This window comes from Molossus molossus, unplaced genomic scaffold, assembly GCF_014108415.1.
Source record: "Molossus molossus isolate mMolMol1 unplaced genomic scaffold, mMolMol1.p scaffold_m16_p_5, whole genome shotgun sequence".
NCBI classification, from domain to species: Eukaryota; Metazoa; Chordata; class Mammalia; order Chiroptera; family Molossidae; genus Molossus; species Molossus molossus.
The window spans coordinates 76801353-76822121 of record NW_023425388.1 but is presented as its reverse complement, the minus strand read 5'-3'; the positions used below and the strand labels follow the sequence as shown (position 1 = coordinate 76822121).

The 20769-nt window shown below is 36.7% G+C and overlaps 1 protein-coding gene across 1 annotated transcript in view; it reads left to right on the top strand.

Annotated features, from left to right (window-relative positions):
• LOC118617872 (T-cell receptor-associated transmembrane adapter 1) overlaps positions 1–20769 on the top strand; it is a 40864-nt gene that overhangs the window by 2799 nt on the left and 17296 nt on the right. Inside the window, exon 2 of the mRNA XM_036243906.1 lies at positions 9833–9943. Within this exon, the coding sequence (XP_036099799.1) occupies positions 9833–9943 (111 nt within the window). The remainder of the gene's footprint in view (positions 1–9832; positions 9944–20769) is intronic.

The following is a 20769-nucleotide window of genomic DNA, read 5'->3' as shown; positions in this document are numbered from 1 at the left end:
GATAAAGTGGGAGGGAGGGAGAGAGAGAGAAACATTGACGTGATAGAGCCTCATTGACTGGTTGCCTCCCGTACAACCTGACCAGCCCAGGGATGAACTGCAACCAAGGTGTGTGCCCTTGACCCGAATCGGACCTGCAACTCTTTGGTCCATGGGCTGACACTCTAACTGCTGAGCCAAACCAGCCAGGGCGATTCCTGAATTTAAAAGAATAGAGAAAAAATTAACAGACATTAAAACACTAAAGACACATAGTAGTTAAAGTATTTTGTTGGATGACAGTTTCCACACACCCATGCTATCTTCAGAGGGTTTTACCATGGTGCATCTCCTATAGGAACAATACTCTCATAGCTATGCTTTCCTTGATTAAATTTAGCCAGTAATGGTTAAGAACACTATGATGTATTAAAAGAAGGGAATCTTTATGTCACAGATATGGGGATTTGAACTCACGTTTTACAAGTGGCTCAGAGAGTGAGGTTCAGTGATTTTCAGAAAGTCACATGGCTAATATGTGACTATACTCATTCACTGTCTCCACGCTGTTTGAAACAGACATTCCAATGTGCTATCTTGCTATTGTCCTCTCTTTCATGGGACTAGATTTGAGAACCCCTCCAAGCGCTCCTGTCTATCACTCTAATGCCTTCTAGTGATCGGGAGATGGGGATGGCTAGTGCGGGAAGTGGGGGGTTGTGTGGATAATGACAAGGTGCTACATTCAAAGAGTTAAGAATGTGCCTAGTTCATCACCAAACCATCAGCACAGTAAGAAAAATTCATGAGTAAATTTATGGAGACTGTTACATCAGAACTTTTTCTTCGAACTTTCTGGGATGCCTAAAATGAATATACACATTGATGGAATGTAAGGAAGAGATAGTCAGTACTCTGATAGAGTTTACAAGCCAAGGAGAGAAACCATCATGCTGGGGGCAGGGGGTGAGATAGGGAGGAGGGTGTCTGGGGAGAAAAAGGAGAAACATCTGTAACAAAAAATAAATTAATTAATGAAGAAAAAAATATATGTTTGAGGCTAAACAAAAAGAGAAGCCATATCCTAAATACTATACACTCATATACTTGTCTCAGTTATAACCCCTGAAGGAAACAATTAAGGCATTGTAATTATTGCTTTTCTATTGTTCTAACCTTTACTGTTTAAGTAAAGGTTTCTGTATGAATCAAACCAGAAACACATTACATTTGCTTAGATGAGTTTCCTTCCAGAGCACAAGTAATTGTGAATTTTAAATACACTGCCTGCCAAGTAATTCTGGCTTTAAAGGAGTCTGAGTTCTTATAATTAAATCTATGTCTATTAGCCTTTGGCAGTTGAAAGACAAATAGGAACTTAAATCATGGTTTCCTAGTTGTCATTGCCTCACTAATAACTTCTTGAGGCCTTTGGCTTTTTAACAGTGTAAATAGCTAAATTCAAATTATGTGGGAGTTCTTTTTAAATAGATAAAAGCTATACAAATTAAAGTAATTACAGTTAATGAATAACGATACTAGAGATTGCATTTGTTGGACAAGAATATTAGAGCACTTTATGCATTCAGTATTTCAAGGGGGACTGTTTTTACTGACTAGATACCTACATAGATCTGGGAATATTCATACTGTATATGGAAAATAACTGGGTAAGGGAGGGATCAAGTGGTGTGTGTGTGTGTGTGTGTGTGTGTGTGTGTGTGTGTGTGTGTGTTAACATTTATACAGATAAGCCATTCAAGTTGAAAATCTTCATTGTTTAGCTACTCAGTATCTTTTCATCTGTGTGTGTGTGTGTGTATGTTTAATTTTTTTTCAAAATGGGAGAATTTACTGTTGGCAATCAAACATTATGAAAGACATCAAGAATGTCATGAAATACAAAGCTTATAAATGAAAATCTTCCTATATAAGGATCAGATCATATTACAAAAGAAAAAAATAATGGAAAATAAAAGGGTTAACTAGGAATATAGACTCCTAACATCAGAGGAAAACTGGAGACCATGCTAAACCTTTACACATTAGAATGTAGCTGTGTTTTAAAAGGCCTCTAACAAGTTATGTGAAACAAATTTACTGTTACTGTAAATGATAAAACCTAGAGGAATGTACAGTGTGGTCCAAGTTCTTGCATTAGTGTTGGGGAAATTTCATCAAAAATATTAGGTCTTTCCTTAAAGATTTATATAAAATGTAGGCTTGTTATACTGATTTAGCTGTTTGTAGCTGAGAGGGAAATTACCTTCTTGTAGCAATTGTTGGACTAATGCAACTTTTGCAGTGCTTTCTTTAATTAAAAGGTGAAAGAGAAACTTTTAATTGAAATATAATTGTGTGCAAATGATAGGATAATTTATAGCTAAATTACTTGTATTATTTAAATAAGATTAGGGCTTTCTGCTTACTGCCTTGAAATTTGCTTTTTTATACTATGCTATATTTTATACTATGCCACCCAAACCACAACTATTTATTGAGTATACACTAAATACTAGATGTAAGAAATAGAGGAAAGAAATGCTAAGTAGGAAGAAATATGATTTGATTAGTTCTCTGAAGCATAAGTTCTAGAGATTTGTTATTATTTTCTATGTATTCATTTAGTCTCTTGCCCCTCCCCAAGAAAGAGAGGTATTAGAAATACAGAGAACAGTATAAACGATAACAAAATAAATCAAAACAAGAGGAAACTAAGGAGCAAGGGATACAATTACTTCACAAAAAATGAGTATCATATAATCCTACAGATTTAAGGTAGATTGTCAAATGATACACAAATACAAACACATGACCAATAATATTCACATGGACTACAAGAATAAAAATGTTTCAGTTAAATTTTTTTTTCTTTTTATTGATTTTAGAGAGAGCGGTAGGGAGAGAAAGAGAGAGAAACATTGACAAGAGAAAATATCAAGTGGCTGCCTCCTGCCTGTCCCCCATTGGGGATTTGGCCTGATGAGGAATCAAACTGGCGACCTCTTGGTGCATGGGTTATGCTCAACCACTGAGCCACACCGGCTGGACAAAATGTTCCTGTTTTTGAGGAGATCCCCAGCTTCTTATACCCAAGATACCCAATGATGTACTAAACAATATATTCCAGTTTATCACACCCATATAATTAATGAAAATAATAAGTTTCATATATTGGTTCTTTTTCTTAAAATGGGGTTTATTTTGCTCTGATGACAAAGACATAAAAATGTAGAAAATGAAAGAGTACAAAAAGCAGAGAGTTTTCATTTTTATTTTCGGACTACAACCTGAAGTTTGTTCTCTGTTGCCATCTGAGGGACCAAAGTCAGCTGAGATGAAAGCAGGTTTGATATTCTCTTAAGAAATTGAGTACATAGCTGGGATATGTCCCAGTACACAAAGTCAATGAAGTCCATTCTACCTCCCTTCAGAGGGAGATCCAGGGAGAAGCTTTCCTTTCAGCATGTGTATGAGCGAATGATCACAGTTCCAAAGCATATGTCACAGACATTTGATACAATCACTCTAAACCCAATTATTTCTAAAGCAAGGGTACCAGTCACCCAATTTGGCCAAAGGTAAACTATTAATGCATCCATTAACTATTTAATTTTAAGCAATGTAACTTTCTGGTTAACTCCATAGTGATAAATTAGCTGTGAAATATGTTCTTAGTTGTATTAAACTATGCTACGCTGTGCTATGCCGATACATAATTACTAGGCTGAAAGAAAATGGATATCTACCAAAAACAATAATTTGAGTTTTAAATAATTACTCTTCAGCCATTCTTTCCTTAATAATAGCTAGATAGAGCAACTATTTCAAGACTTGGTTTATGAAGGTAGAATCATATAATCAGCATATAAGAAGAATCCATTTTTCTGTTCTCACAGTTGGAGGGTGTACATTTAACAAGTAAAAATAAATATAGCAGGTCCTTAAGGTAAAAGTTCAAAAGAAGAGGATGAAAGCACATCCCATTTTATGCTTAAGATTATTATGTGGGCTGTAAGCAGATTATTTTTGTTCAACCTGACTCTATGTTATTAACATCCCAACTTTATGCAAGCATGTATATTCCTAGGATTGTGGTTGGGCTTAGACAGCTACCTCAACTAGTAGTATATCCTAAATGTCTCTCCCAGAGATTATACTGACTATAATCAAACTCCCCAATGATTTTTAAACCAGAAAGTAAAATCTTGTTTATTTATAGTGGTGACTACCCCCATAAATCTAATCATATAATTAGCTGTTAGGACCAACATTTTTGTATCATGCTTCCTGGGAAACAAATGAATTCTCTGTATGTTTTTGGTAAACACTGACTCGAGGCAGAGAATTAGGATTTGTTGATGAGAACTCTCACCAGAGTCACAGGGACCTATGAGCTACTCTTCTCTATTTCCCAGCTTCTGGAAGGAAGGTCCTTTCTCAATAGCACTGGAGACAAATGTAATAAAATCTTTCTTGGGTTGTAGCTATTTCTAGACCTCATACTTGTCTGTTGATCAGAACCTGTCTGTTGGTCCTGGTCATTACGTTAACCTTTTTTACTCCACTTTTCATTTATTTAGTCAGTTGTTACATGTTTACTGAGTACCTACTTTGTGCTGAATAAGTTGCAGAAATGATGATAGAGGTCTTACTAGTAGTATGATAATAATAAAAGAACAACAGCTAATGTTTATTGATTAAATATTAGTGAGAAAAACTACTCTCCAACTCTCATTATATGTTTTAGTTAATTTAATCCCTATAATAGTAGGTACAATGATAAAATGAGGCATGAAGATGAACATAAATATGATAGTCTTTCTATCATCTGGGAAGCTAAGAGTCTATTGGGGAGAGATTTTTATATATAAATGATCATTACATCAATATTTGTTGAAATCTAGAGGGATATTTGGAATGTCACTTGGTGGGGGACAGGAAGCATTGAATGAACACCTCAAAGAGAAAGGATGACTAGGAATTCATCAGATGGGTAAGGGAAAGGTATTTCAGGCAAAGGAACAAATACGCAGAGACATAAAGACACAAAATGGTATCTTGAAAATTGCAAGTGCTTCAGAATGATTGGAGCATAGTGTATTATTGGGTGGGTATAGCAGATAAACCCTAAAAGATATAAGAAACCTAAAATAACATTTTGTAGAACTAATTGGTGATAAGGGAAGAAAAGTGTGATGTCCTTTAAATTTAGGGAAGAAATAGGAACAAGCACCTTCTTTTGAAGGACCTACGTCATAGATTCCAGAAGGACAAAGAGACAACTTTCTCTAGGAATCATGGAGGAGGGGAATATATGAGGACAGTGTGTGGAAGGATAGAGCTAGATCCTGAGTGGCTGTTGTAGTGTGGATTAGCCAAACGAGCTATAAACATAACATCAGGGCCAACAGAACCAATAGGAAAGAGGGCAGACTGACTTGTGAATGCTTTACTTAGTACTGTGTTTTAAAATCTAGGACATCAAGTTATCAAAATTTGTATGTCTTTTTATGTGTATATCCTTTGATCTAGCAATTCATCATCAAGATCTTTTACCTAAAAAAAAAAAAAAGAAATAAGGTGGGTATACAGATTTAGCTAAAGATATTAATCATAACATTGCTTATATAACTAAAAATTAGAAGCAACTTACATTTCTTACAATAAAGGTTGTCTAAATAAATTATGGAAAACTTGTACAATGGAATATAGGCAGCTAAAAGAAATGAAAGCATATTTTGCTTCTAGGAAAAGAAGCACATTATGAAATTGTTGGGGGTAAAGTAGATGACAATATAGTCAATATAACTAAATCTTGTGTCTTCACCTGTAAAATTTTCTACACAGAAAATAAGTATATTAACCAAAGTGTTCACAGTGATTGTCTCTTGATAAGGTTATGGTTAATACTTATCTTTTTGTTTTTGCTCATCTGAGTTTACTGTTTTTAAATACTGAACATGGATGATGTGTATAACATTCCTGGCTTCTTTGTAACAATTAGAGTTTATTTATTTAAATGTCACCAAATATAGTGATTGTAGACAGTGAATGAATATAGTCTACTTTAACTGCCTGAATAATCTGAAATGATCATTGTGACATAGCTCAATAGAAAATATAGTGTGTGCCCTCAAATTGCTTTAAAATGTGAAAGAAGCCCAGCTGGTGTGGCTCAGTGATGGAGCATTGACCCATGCACCAAGAGGTCGCTGGTTCAATTTTGGGTCAGGGTACATGCCCAAGTTGTGGGCCAAATCCCCAATGGGGAGCATGCAGGAGGCAGCCAATCGATGTTCTCTCTTTGATGTTTCCATCTCTCTCTCCCTCTCCCTATCTCTCTCTCTAAACAATAAAAAATAAATTAAACAAATAAAAATAAATAAAATGTGAAAGAAATTAGAACTGTACTTAGACTGTGTGTCCTTAAGTGACAAATGCAAGAAGAAAAATAATAATAAACTCATTAATTTAATAACAGACATCAGAAATGAATATTTCTGTAAAATTCTGTCAATGTATTGTGACAGCAAAGAGGGAAACTGGTATCTATCTGGCAAGTGAGACAGCTTACTGGCCCCATTTTCCACAATTATGTTAAATCAACCACCTGAAAAGGATTAGCGTCAGTGGAAGGAGGGGATCAATCTCTCCCAGAAAGGATGCTTTACGAGTTCCCTTTGACACAGTAATTCTATTCTCAGGAACCTCTTCTACAAATAAGCCACATATATATGCACAATATGTCCAGTGGAGTTTCTTGCATTTTGGTTACAGGAAATAAAACATTTAAAACATCAGAATGTCCATCTTAGAGAAATGGCTAGATGAATTATATTACAGCAAATACTGTGTAATTCTATGCAGCCACTAAAATTAACATACTAGCATGGTAAAAATTCCCCAAACACACTGGTAAGTTTTTTTTTTAAAGGCCAATTAGTGTAATATTAGTGTCCCATTTATATTTTAATAGAGGACCTTACATGTTATTTTATATTTCAGTATTGTTGGAATTTTAAAAATTTACACTCAGAAGGTACTTGTGATTTTTTTTTTTAATCCTCACCCAAGGATATTTTTTCCATTAATTTGTAGATAGAGTGAGGGGGAGGAAAAGAGGGAGAGAGAGAGAGAGAGAGAGAGAGAGAGAGAGAGAGAGAGAGAGATATCAATGTGAGAGAGACACCGATTGGTTACCTCTCAAACAACCCCAATCAGGATTGGGGATCGAACCTGCAACCCAGGTACATGCCTTTGACTGGGATTTGAACCTGAGACTCTTTGGCCTGCTGGCTGATGCTCTGACCACTAAGCAAAACCAGCCAGGTCAGAAGGCATTTGTGATTTATTTTAAAATATATAATTAAATGTAAATATCAAATAATTATAGTGATATATGCAGTATCATAAAATACCTAGAATTATTAGTATATTTAAAATAGTTAATAAATGTTATATTGTAGAATTCTCATAAATATTTACAAGATTATGTTCTTGTGGAATAAATTAGTGTTTTTAACTAAATTAATTGGTAGGTCTATTGCAGAAGATAAAAAACGATTCCAGTCTTCACAATTTTTTTATATTTCTGAAATATAAAAATCCCCTTAAAGAAAAGAAAACCACACATTTTCCTACGATTATCAGTTAAGTTTTTCTATTTATTAACTCTTGAAAAATTCTTATAAATCATATACTCTATGTCTGGCACTGCAGAGCAGAAGGCAAAAACAGTCCTATTCTTTGTGGAACTGAAAATACTTTGAACATCTAAATACTATGGTGCAATATTAAAGAGGAGGTAGCAAACATTAGTAGACAGATTTGCTGGTGTTATAAGAGCCACAGACTGGTTCAAACAAAGCAATGTATGTAAAAATAAGTGATGTGTAAATCATGTGCATATATGTATTTGTATGTCTATAACATAAGTACATATATATACATTTTTTATATTTAATTATCTATAAACTTATGTTCATTTATAAATAAATGATGTCAATAAATAAATAAGCCAAGTAAAATGCACAGGACCACTGAGAGCAGTTCAAGAACCACAGCAATGTCAACAAGTATCCAAAGAAAACAATTAGAAATTCAAATGTCCAATTTGAGATGAAGAGTGTAAGTAAAACAGAGCAGCACAAAGAACATTTGGGCTTAGGTATTCTTTTTTTTTTTTTTTTTATCCTCACCTGGGGACATTTTTCCATTTTTTGTACAGATAGAATGGGAGGGAGAGAGAGAGAGAGAAACATCGACGTGAAAGGGACACATCGAGTGGCTGCCACCCGCACGACCAACCAGGGCCGGGGACAAACTGCAACCGAAGTACGTGCCCTTAGCGGGAACCGAACCCGGGTCTCTCCGGACCGCAGGCCGACGCTCTAACCGCTGAGCCAAACCGGCCAGGGCTGGGCTTAGGTATTCTTTACTGGATGATTTTAAAGACAGATTAGGGAAGCAAAACTAATTTCCCTCCTATTAAGGGCTTGCTTATTCTGTTTACCGTGTTTAACGTCAGTATTTGGACTTCTTTGAAAGGCCCTAAAATGATTTCTTATTCTGGGTAGTCACAGAGAGTTGGGACTGGAAGGAACACAGTCCCCGTTGTAGCTATTTACACATTGTCTTTCTTGCATTTCTAATTATGTTTACACATCTATGCCCCACCTCCTTATTATATAATTTGTATAATTTATGTATACTATATATTATATTATTATATTTATAAAATCAAGCTAATTATCTTAGTAGTCATTCATATTATGTGTAAAGATTGTCATAAATAATCAAGGGTGACTGTGCATATATGTATTTATATATCTATTACATAAATACATCCATATATATATATGCACAATAATACCCCACAGAACCCTGTTTATGGAATGAAATAAGCTTTCACAGATGGGAAAGGGACACATAGTCAACTCTCCATCATTTGTTCATGGGGATCTAGATGATATGAGTAAAGCTCTTATGGCCAGTCTTGACAAAATGGGGTTACTGTGATTCCAGAATTATTGTTTTATCCCAAAACACAGTATCCTATGCTACTGGGAATAATAGAAGGAAATAAGTAATTTTCAGTAAATATTGAAAGCAAGTATGATTATAGTCTGAGGATGAAAGAAAGAGCAAAAATATAGCAAATTATGATTCTGGGTAATTTGGGTATTCTTGGTTTTGAACCAAATTTTTTATAATTAGTCACCAGTTGTCAAATTTTAATAGCTAGACTAAAAATGTCTTCCATGTCATTAACACTAAGAATGTTTCTTTTTGCCCACACTGAATTCAGGGACCTTCACCAATACTCATATTGAAATCTGTAAGAAGCCTTTGACTTTCAATGTTAGCTTTTTAGCAGAGGGTTTGTCCTTTGTTGTGAATAAATAGAATAGTTTTAAAACACATAGGTAAGAAGCTACTATATATATTTATTGATTTGACAACACATTTTATTTATTTAATTTTTTGAATGATTTTACTCATTTTTTTAGAGAGAGAGGAAGGGAGAGAGAGATAGAAACATCAATGTGAGAGAGAAACATCTATGAGCTGCCTCCTGCATGCCCCTTACTGGGGATCAAGCCTGAAACATGGGCATGTGCCCTGTTCAGGAATCAAACTGGGATCTTTCAGTCCCTGGGGTGATGCTCAATCCACTGAGCCACACTGGCCGGGGTTATTTATTTATTTATTTATTACAATTGATATTCAATATTATTTTATATTAGTGTCAGATGTACAGCATAGCAGTTAGACATTTATATAATTTACGAAGTAACTCCCCCCATAAGTCCAGTACCTATATTAAGGGTATGTTTGCTTTGCTTTGCAGGAAACTCTGAATGCCAGTTTTATGTCTGGGCAATTATAGCCGCCTTAATTTTAGCTCTGGTTATATCGCTGATCTTCAATGTTTCCCACTATGTGGAAAAGCAGCAACAAGGTAAGACATTTTGAGAAACAGCCATATGGGACCTGCTTGAATCGAAACTGATTCACTGGAAAACCTGCAGAAGACGACAATTTTATAAAATGTTATCCACCAGGATAATTTTTATCTGTAGAAAATCTATTTGATACATTTTTCACCCTAAGGGTTCTCTTAAGAATGCAATCATATTAGAAATGTAAAAGATTCCCAATCCTAACTTTATCTCTGCCTTAAGGTATGGAGTAGGAAGAGATTGTCCTGATAAAATGTATTTTTCCTGCTTCAACTGAACAACCTATAAAATCAATCTACTCTGCAACAGTCATAAAGATTCTCTCTGATACATGATGAGAACATTTAAGACTAGCTCTTTAAGTTTCCGCGTGGACCTACTCAAACTTCTCAGCATCTGTCAGGGCCTCGAAAGTGCAGAAGGCTCTTTTGGGATCAGAAGGGAAGTGGACCTTGGGCTTGCTTTTAAACATTCCCAGGGTCTAGAGAGGCAGGTCAAGGGGACTTGCCACTGTCAGCTTTTCTTTTCAACAAGCTGGGCAGCAGTTTTAACCATATAAATTTCACCCTCACATGCATTACTGAAATAGTGTAATGCCCAGCAACAGGCACAATCTTCGCACAATATAGGCATTCAATATATGTACAATGAATGCATGAATGATTGATTGGGTGGATAGATGAATGGCTGGCTGGCTGGATGGGTGGATGATGGATGGATGATGGGTGGATGATGGATGGATGAAAAAATGAGTGTTCAACTATTTGGGGGAGGGGTCTTAATATTCTAAAACCAAAAACTGTTGGGGCACAGCATTTAAGTGGTAATAAACAAATAGAAAAGATAAATACATATTCTTTAAACAGATGAAAAGAAATAAAATGAAGTTAACTAACCTAAGTTAGACACATGTGACCAAAAAGAATTGCATAAGGCTCATTTAGAACAATGGTCAGATTCTGGGGCAAGTCCTTGATTCTCTTAGATGTGTCTTCTTTAGTGCTGATAACACTAACGTAAAATATGGAGAGGAAGGTATCATTGTCCTGTAGGTTTGAAGAAAAATGAGAGGCACTAGAAAATGAAGTGCATAGCTGAGGTCACACATCTATTTAATAGCAAAATCAAGGATAAGTGCTCAGTTTTTCTAATTCTCTGTCCAAAATGGTTTCAACCAGAACATGCTGCCTTTGCATTGTTCACCAAACGTCCTCAGCCAGAAACCCTACACTCTGTTAGGATCTCTATTATGTCATTTCTATGCCTACAATGGAATTTCAGGCAAGCAACACTTTTTCATTAGCAACGATTTCAGTAATTACTTTTAAAATTAATTTCCTTTTTTGGTACATGCCCCTAGTGAGAACCGAACCCAGGACTCTCTGGTCTGCAGGCCGATGCTCCAACCACTGAATCAAACCGGCCAGGGCTAAAATTAAATACTTTTGAAAGTTTATATCAGATGCACAAGTAACCCATTATCAGCCATCGACTTTAAAAAGTTTCCTTCCTTTATAGAAAAAAAAGAGAAAAAAGTAGCACTTTCCTTAAGACAATAGCTTAAAATGAATATATTTTAAATTTTATTAAAGTGTTTTATGGTTGCAGATAATATTTCCACCTGAATTAGAAAAGGTTAATTGAGAACGATAGAGGTGAAATACTTTAAGGTGGAAACTGGGACAACAATACGCATCTGGACCAGTAATTCACTCTTTCACTCATTCTAGTGATAATCGTTTGGAGATTTGTGTAGGGCCAGGGAACAGGTGGGTTTTCCAATTCTCATTTTTGATAGTTTGTACTTTGAAATTTATTTATCCATATCCATACCTTTTTGCCACCATATAAACTCCTTTGGGGAATTGTTTGCTTATAATGGTTAAGTGATCACTGCTAAAGGACCGTAGCAGGTTTTAATTTTATTTTTTAAGACTGATTTATTTTTATTTCTTTTCAATTGTACATACCCTTACAGCCACTGGCATACCATAAATAAATCTACTGTCTAAAAGCAGTGGGAAATAACATTTTTTAAGAACAGGAAATAATAAATTACACTTACTAATGTATGCTGATGGGAGTGTAGACTGGTGCAGCCACTATGGAAAACAGTATGGAATTTCCTCAAAAAATTAAAAGTGGAACTGCCATTTGACCCAGTGATCCCACTTCTAGGAATATATCCTAAGAGGCATGAAACACCAATCAGAAAGAATATTTGCACCACTATGTTCATAGAGTGCTATTTACAATGACTAAGATCTGGAAACAGCCCAAGTGTCTGTCAGTACATGAGTGGATAAAAAATATGTGGTACATTTACACAATGGAATACTATGCAGGTGTTAAAAAGAAGGCTCTCTTACCGTTTGAGATGACATAGAGGGACCTGTGTAGTATTATCCTAAGTGAAATAAGCCACTCAGAAAAAGACAAGTATCACATGATCTTACTTATATGTGGAATCTAATAAACAAGATAAACTGACAAACAAAACAGATCCAGAGACACGGAAGTAGAGAACAGACTGACGCATCTCAGAGGGAAGGGTGGGGCAGGGAGCAGGAAGAGATTAACCAAAGAATTTATATGCATATATAAGCATAACCAATGGACACAGACAATAATGCGGTGAAGCATTGGGTGGGAGGTGGGAGCAAGGTGGATGGGATCAGTGAGGGGAGGGGATGGGATATCTATCATACTCTCAACCATAAAGGTAATTTTTAAAAAATCATTTTCAGTTCCCTCAATTGTTTTTAACATCATTGCTTTTAAGTCAACCTGACATTGAATTTAGAACTCTGCTTTTAATATTTTCCTGGGAGACCTTACACAAGTAGTATAAGTTCTCTGAGTTTCAGTCTCCTTATCTACAAAATGTAAATATCATCTAGACCATAGGGTTCTTGTGAGAATTATATAGATACAGTAGTCCCCCTTATCCAGGGGGGATGCATTCTAAGACCCCCAGTGGATTACTGAAACTGTAGAGAATACTAAATTCTATATATGCTATGTTTTTTTCTTACATGTATTATGATAAAGTTTAATTTTATATTAAGCACAGTAAGGGATTAGCAACAATAATAATTGAAGTAGAAAAGTTACAATAAAATGAGGGTCATTTGAACACAAGCACTGTGATACCATGACAGTGGATCTGATAACTGAGAGGGCTATTATGTGACTGATGGGCAGGGAGAGGATCCAGTGTGAACAGGCTGGACAGAGGGACGATTCGTGTCCCAGGTGAGACAGCAGGATGAGATGTAATCATACTCCTTAGAAGAGCACACAATTTAAAACGTATGTATTGTTTATTTCTGGAGTTTTCTATTTAATATTTTTGAACCATGGTTGACCATGGGTAACTGAAACCACAGATAAGGGGGGAATTCCTGTACCTCAGCACAGTGGTAGGAACTTAGTAGGTCGGTCCTGGATAGTGTATAGCCCACATCACCATTCTTGGTGCCCTGGTGCTTCCTTCCTTTACACAAATATTTGTTAAGGAGTTACTATGACTACGTTAGACCATTTAGTTTTAATGTCTGTTATTTTAGCGAACATGAGTTCCCTGGCTTCTTTTCTGTTCCCACCATTCCTACACTCTCTAGGCCTTTAGTTCCCAGCTCACTTCCTGTCCCCATCTCTATTTGACACGTCTGTACAAATCGCCTGAGTTTTAGCAATAACTGTTGTGTTCACTTAAGTCACACTCTGGTTCATTTCAGAGAGTTTTCTGTAGGCTTTCATGGAATTGGTTTTAAACATCAGCCTATTGCAAATTATTTAATTTGAGATGCAATGCGTCCTCCTTAGGTGGTGCACACAACCCTGAGGTGTGCTCTTTATTAGTGTGCAAATCTAAAATGAGATTTGGAGCAATTTATGCTGAAAGAATGCCCTTCATTCTCATCCCCTCTCCTTTTTCTGTCTGCTGTCCCTTCCCAACCTCCTCAGCTTCTCCCCACATCTTTCCCCAAGTATTACTAATAACCAGCTTCCTTTCTATTACATGAGTAAATAGCACTATTTTTCTTTCCACCCAGAGTTTGCAGGTAGATGTGGGATTAGCTCTGCAAACCAACTCCTTTCCAGTCCTTTTGAAGATTCCTCCCTGCTTTGGTTCTGCTACACAGACAAACTAGAAGAAATTCCACCCCATGAACCAGTTATTCTGCCCATTGGTCTGGAAATGCAATACCCCTATATCTGGCCTGATGTAACTTTTATTTTTTTAATCCTCACCCAAGGACATTTTTTTTTTTTTTTTTTTTTTTTACATTTATCTTCAGATAGAGCAAGAGGGAGAGAGGGGGAAAGAGAAAGAAAGAAACATCAATGTGAGAGAGACACATTGACTGGTCGCCACCTACATGAACCCAACAGGGGCTGGGGACAGACTGCAACTAAGGTACATGGCCTTAGCTGCAACCGAACCTGGGACTCTCTTGTTTGCGGGCCGATGCTCTCATTGCTGAGCCAAACAGGCCAAGACTGTTAACTTTTTTTAATTCAATTTTTTTATTGTTAACACTGTTGCAGATGCCCCCCAATTTCCACCCTTTGCCCATCTCTACCCAGCCCATCTCCCCTCCTCTCGCCCCCCTACACTAAAGTCGGTGTCCATGGGCTATGTGTATGTGTTCTTCAGCTAATCCCTTCACCTTGTTTTTGCATCTTTGTGTTATTCTTTGTGGTTAAGAAACTTGCAAGATGTGACTCCACCTTGGCAAACAGTCAGTGAGTAAGTTCTGCTGGTGTATTAAATAGTTTATAAAAGACAATCTCTATCCCAGCAACAATATAATATCTACACATTCAATCAGATAGACAAGATAAGCCTCTCCTTGATGTTTTCTGTAGCATTGCTAGGTAGAAGCTTTGAAATGGAGTTCTTCCTTCCCCACAAAAATAAATCTTTCATTTTTATGTGATTCTTTGTCCAAATCTGTTCTGTAGGAGGATTATGTTTCTTTCTTTTCTTTTTTTCTGATAGGATTGCATTCATTTTTTCCCTTCTTTAAAAGCAAAATAATCATCATCATCATCATCATCATCATCATCATCTTTATCTAGCCTTTCTTCTCTGTGTAAGGAGGATAAATGTGTATGATTTGCTCATACATCAAAGTCTTATCAGTATATCTTTTATTCACTACAAAATTATGGCACATTTTTCACATTAAAAAATGTATCAACAGTTTTTTTACTATGGAGTTTCAGCCATGTACTGTTGTTTCTTGTTGTTATGCCTTGGACATGGAAGGGTGAACACTATGAAGGGGAAAACATAAAAGCAAATGTTAGCTCACGCCCTCGCAACCCTGAACCCAAAACAAACAAGTGTTTGTATCTGAATCATTGGGGAGGATTATGAAAACAGCCAGCTCTTCTCAAACAGAGTCTTGTCAATGTAACTGCTTTATAGCACAATTAAAACGGCTGTTGTTTTGTTTTGTTTTACTGATTATCCTTGAAATGATTAGGTGGCTTTTAAATCATTCCAGTTATTTGTAGATAAACTTCTAGGCCCTCTCGAGAGAAGCAGCCCAGGAGCCTAGGTTTGCTGACCTTTCTCTTTAGCCGTAACCTCTCGACTTTTGATTAATACCCCCTTTTTAAGGAGATCACCTTCTATCTCACTTCTTAGAGTTAAGTATTGTAAAACTAAAACCACACAAATCCCGAGTGTCCAGCTCCAGATTGCATGTTTAAATCTAAGAGTAGCGTGGAATGTGGTGATGTCCTTGAACTTTTTTGAGTCCCCTCCTTCATGGTATTTCTTCAATAAAGTTGGTCTTGCCATATATATATATGTTTTTACCTATTACTTATTTTTTTTCTTCACATTGTTTAAGTTCTATTTTCTTTTAGCTAAGCATCACATTATTATATTGTATCCTTTACATAATTGCTTCTACTTCCTTTTCCCCCACAAAGCTTTTTGTTCTGAAACTCTTTCTTGCTTTTCTCTGGTGATAATGCATCCAACTGTTTTCTTTCTATAGGGCTGTTCTTTTACATATTACATTAGTGTACTGTCCAGGCATCAACATTTATACTCTAACTATCTTCACAGGAAAATACACATTATCTTTAGATTGTTTGGGGAAACATTTTTACTCCATACCTATTTTTTCTTATTCTGTTTAAGTAATGTCACTGTTTATTTTATTTATTTTTTTATGTCTTTTTTTTTCTTTTAAATCTTTATTGTGGAATGTAGAATGTATTACAGATGTTACACATTTTCCCCCCATTGACCCCCTCCTCCCCACTCTCGCCCCCCTCCCACCTTTTCCCACACTATTGTCTGTGTCCATTGGTTATGCATATAAGTTCTTTGGTTTATTTCTTCCCACCCCCCTCAACTCCTTTCCCTTTGAGGATTGTCACTCTAGGAATGAATTTGTACTTCTTAATCCCTTCACCTTTTTCACCCATTCCCCCAACCCCCGTCCCATCTGGCAACCAACAAAATGTTCTCTGTATGTATGAGAATGTTTCTGTTCTACCTGTTCATTTTGTTTGTTGATTCCATTGTTGATAGATATGTATTCATTGCCATTTTGTTTGTTCACATATTTTATCTTTTTCTTCAAAAAGACCCTTCATCATTTCATATAATAACGGTTTGGTGGTGATGAACTCCTTTAACTTTTTCTTCTCTGGGAAAGTCTTTTTATATGTCCATCGATTCTAAATGACAGCTTTGCAGGATAGAGTAATCTTGGTTGTAGGTTCTTGCTTTTCATCACTCTGAATATTTCTTGCCACTTCCTTCTGGCCTGCAAAATGTCTTTTGAGAAATCAGCTGACAGCCTAATGGGAACTCCCTTGTAGGTAACTAGCTGCCTTTCTCTTGCTGCTTTTAAGATTCTCTCTTTGTCTTGAACCTTTTGCATTTCGATGATGATGTGTCTTGGTGTGGGCCTCTTGGAGTTCATCTTGTTTGGGACTTTCTGTGCTTCCTGGACTTGTATATCTGTTTCCTTCACCAAGTTAGGAAAGTTTTCTGCCATTATTGTTTCAAACAGGTTTTCGATTTCTTGTTCTCGCTCTTTTCCTTCTGCATCCCCAAGATGCGAATGTTGGCACGCTTGAAGTTGTCCCAGAGGCTCCTTACACTATCCTCATTTTTTTGGATTCTTTTTTCTTTTTGCTGTTCTGATTGGGCGTTTTTGCTTCCTTATATTCCAAATCAATGGTTTGCTTCTTAGATTTACGTACTCTACTATTGAAGCTGTGTAAATTATTCTTTATTTCATTTAATGACTCCTTCAATTCTGACTGTGCTTCCATCATTTCTGACTGGTCCTTTATTATGCTCTTGAGGCCCTCACTAAGTTCACTGAGGTTCTCACTAAGTTCATTGAGCATCCTTATAAGCAGTATTTTGAACTCAGCATCTGTTAGGTTGCTTATCTCCATTTCGCTTAGTTCCTTTTTGGGAGTTTTGTTCTGTGCTTTCATTTGGGACCTGTTTCTTTGTCTCCTCATTTTGGCTGCCTCCCTGTGTTTGTTTCTGTGTATTACTTAATGAGAGGGATGGGGCTAGCTTAGACCAGATGCTGCTCGTTTGAAAGAATTTAGGAAAAAACCTGAAGCAGGATCCAAGACAGGCCAATCCTATGGTTAAGCAAGTGGCAACAACTTGGGTGGGCTTGAAAGTTGTGTGGGGTGGGGCGGGGCCTCAGGGAGTTACCAGGGCGGGGCTACCAGTGTGAGCCAGGTTGCTGGAGTCCCAGATATGGCGGCTGTCTGCCGCCCCAGGGAAGGGCTCACCAAAGGAACAAAGGCCTCTGACAGCACGTTTGTCCCTGAGAAAGCCCCCTCTCCAGCCCTCGCTCCAGTGCCAAACAGCTCAGTTCTTCCCTGTGTGTCTCTGGTGCCCCTCGAGCTGCCTCCCCTCCAAGCTTAGAGGGAGAGAATCTGATAAGTCCGTGCGGGGGCCCTTTAGGGAGCTGCCTGGGGCTCCAGCTGCTTCAGCTTCCCTGAGCCTCAGTTCCTGCTGGTTTTTCCAGCCAGAAGTTATGGGGATTCTCTTCCTGACACTGGAACCCTGAGCGGGGCACCTGGTGTGGGACGGGGACCCCTCAGTCCTCAGGAAGGACCTTCCCAGCCGAGGTGTCCTTCTGATTTTTATCTGCCACACGTGGGTGTGGGACCAGCCCGTCTTGCCACCGGCCCTCACGCCGCCGCCCCTCCTACCAGTCTGGATGTGGCTGCTGAATTAATTTCGTAGTTGTAGGGCTTCCATTCAGCTTGATTTCAGGCGGTTTTGCATAATGGTTGTTCTGTAGTTTAGTTGTAACTTTGATGTGGTTGTAGGAGGAGGTGATACCTTTTTTTCCTACGCCGCCATCTTGACCGGAAGTCCACTGTTTATTTTTGTTTTCACATTAATTTTTATCTTTCCTTTCCATTTAACACTCAGATGGTGACAATCTCTCTGCTGACGATGAGATTTGGTTATTTCATTCTAAAGCTTTACTTATAAATATTTTATCATTAAAGTAGCATTCTAATTATATCAATTGTTTTCAGTTAATACATTTAATAAAGAGACTTCCCAGTTCAATTCAGCACAATTAAATTATGGCTTGTTATATGATAGGGATTTAGAATATATAATATAAAAATCAACTGTCATTTTCTATGATGTTTTTACAAAAAACATTTTTTTATAAAATTTATCTTATACATATACTTGACTGACATAGGCATTATTATCCTTACTTACAAGGAAGCTGAGAATCAATTTTAAAGTGATTTGCATGTTGCTACATAGCACATGCCTTGAACTGCTGCTACCTAAATCCTATGTCTTCTGACTTCTCACCCTAAATTTGTTCCACAATACATCAGACTGTTCTTGTATATATACTTTAATTCTAGACAAATCTGAATAATTATTGATAACTTGAGGATAAACATTTATCTTATCAAAAAAAAAAAGCACATACTTTATATTTACCAGTTTACAATTTTCTTCTCTATATTAACTGATTTTTTATTCTTATGCTCATTGGTATTGTTTGTTTCTCAAGCTTTCTGATTTTGTTGGTCTTCCATTAACTGTGGTTTTGTGCAACAGCAGATGCTTCTCCCTACATCTACGTGCTTTCATACTGACAAGACTAATCTGACGGTGGTTGAAAACAGCTGCCTCTTTTATATGCAGCTCATGGTAGGGCATTTCCTGGAGGCTAGAAGAAGAGTCTTTTGCATAGATCCCCAGTGGATTACATTAATCATGTTTGCACCCATAGCTGCTTGGTTTTGCAAAATCTTTCCCATTTGTTCCTTCACAGAATTATTCCAAACACACTGACAGGTGACATGTCCATTTCATCCTCCAATGTAATGATTTTAATATGCTGTTCTGATAATGTTTCTCTTAGTTAATGACCTCTCTGGAGAATACCTTAACTTTGTTGCATATAAATCTACCTAAAAATAATTTTTGTAATTATTTGGTGAATCATTCAATTATTTGGAAATAATAGCTCCTTACCCATACACAGTGTTTTTTCATATGTTAAAGTTGAAAGATTATTTGATCACTATAGTGTCTGAGTCATTGTCAGAGACTTAGATAATACTGGGCTTCATGTTTATAGGAATAACTTCTGCAAGATTTTGGCTTTTATTTAATGCCAAGTTAACTAATATATAATCAAAACATAATAAATATATGTATTCACTCAGTCCAACTTCAAAGAAAACTTACTGATGAGCAGATAATATATACTTCTTCATAATGTTGATCATTCCTTTAAATCCTCACCTGAAGATAGGCTTATTGATTTTAGAGAGAGGAGATGGGAGACAGAGAGAAAGAGAGAGAAACATCAATGTGAGAGAGAAACATCTATTGGTTGCCTCCCATACGCACCCTGACCGGGATCAAATCTGCAACCTTTTGGTGTATGATATTTGCTCCAACCAACTGAGCCACCCGGCCAGGACTGTAATATCACTGTATTGATCTTAATTATTAAAACTATACTTTGAATTTGCCTCAGTGTCCCTCAATAATTCATTATAAATGCCTTTCACTAAAAAAGAAATTCTTGAAACTATTTTTCAATTTTGAATACATATATTTAATTTTAAATAAAAATAGTTCCTTTTATTTGTCTTTGAGCCAGCACCTTCAAGGCTCAACAGTGAGTTACTTTCTGAGAATTGGCACAAAAATTTTTCATGGTTTTACAACACTACATCAGATCTCTGGTCAGTATTATACTGCAGACCAGATTACTGTTTCTTCTAAAAGCCATTTTACTCTTGTTTTGTATTAAATCTATTGGAGTGACATTGCCCAGCCAGTGTTGTTGAGCATTGACCTATGCACCAAGAGGTCACCGGTTTGATTCCTGGTCAGGGCACATGCCCAGGTTGTGGGCCAGATCCCCAGTATGGGGCGTGCAGGAGGTGGCCAATCGATGTTCTCTCTCATCGGTTTCTATCTCTCTCCCTCTCCCTTCCTCTCTCTAAAATCAATAAAGAAAAAAAAATGTATTGGGGTGACATTGGTTAATAAGATCATATAGGTATCAAGTATACATTTCCATGATGCGTGATCTGTATATTGCATTGTGTGCCCACTACCCAAAGTCAAATAATCACCATATATTTGCCCCCCCTTTACTCTCTATTACCCCCCTCAGCCCCTTCCCTCTTGTAACCACCATATCATTGTCTATGTCTATGAGTTTCAGTTTTATATCCCACTTATGAGTGAAATCATATGGTTCTTAACTTTTTCTTACTGACCTATTTCACTTAGTGTAATATTTTCTAGGTT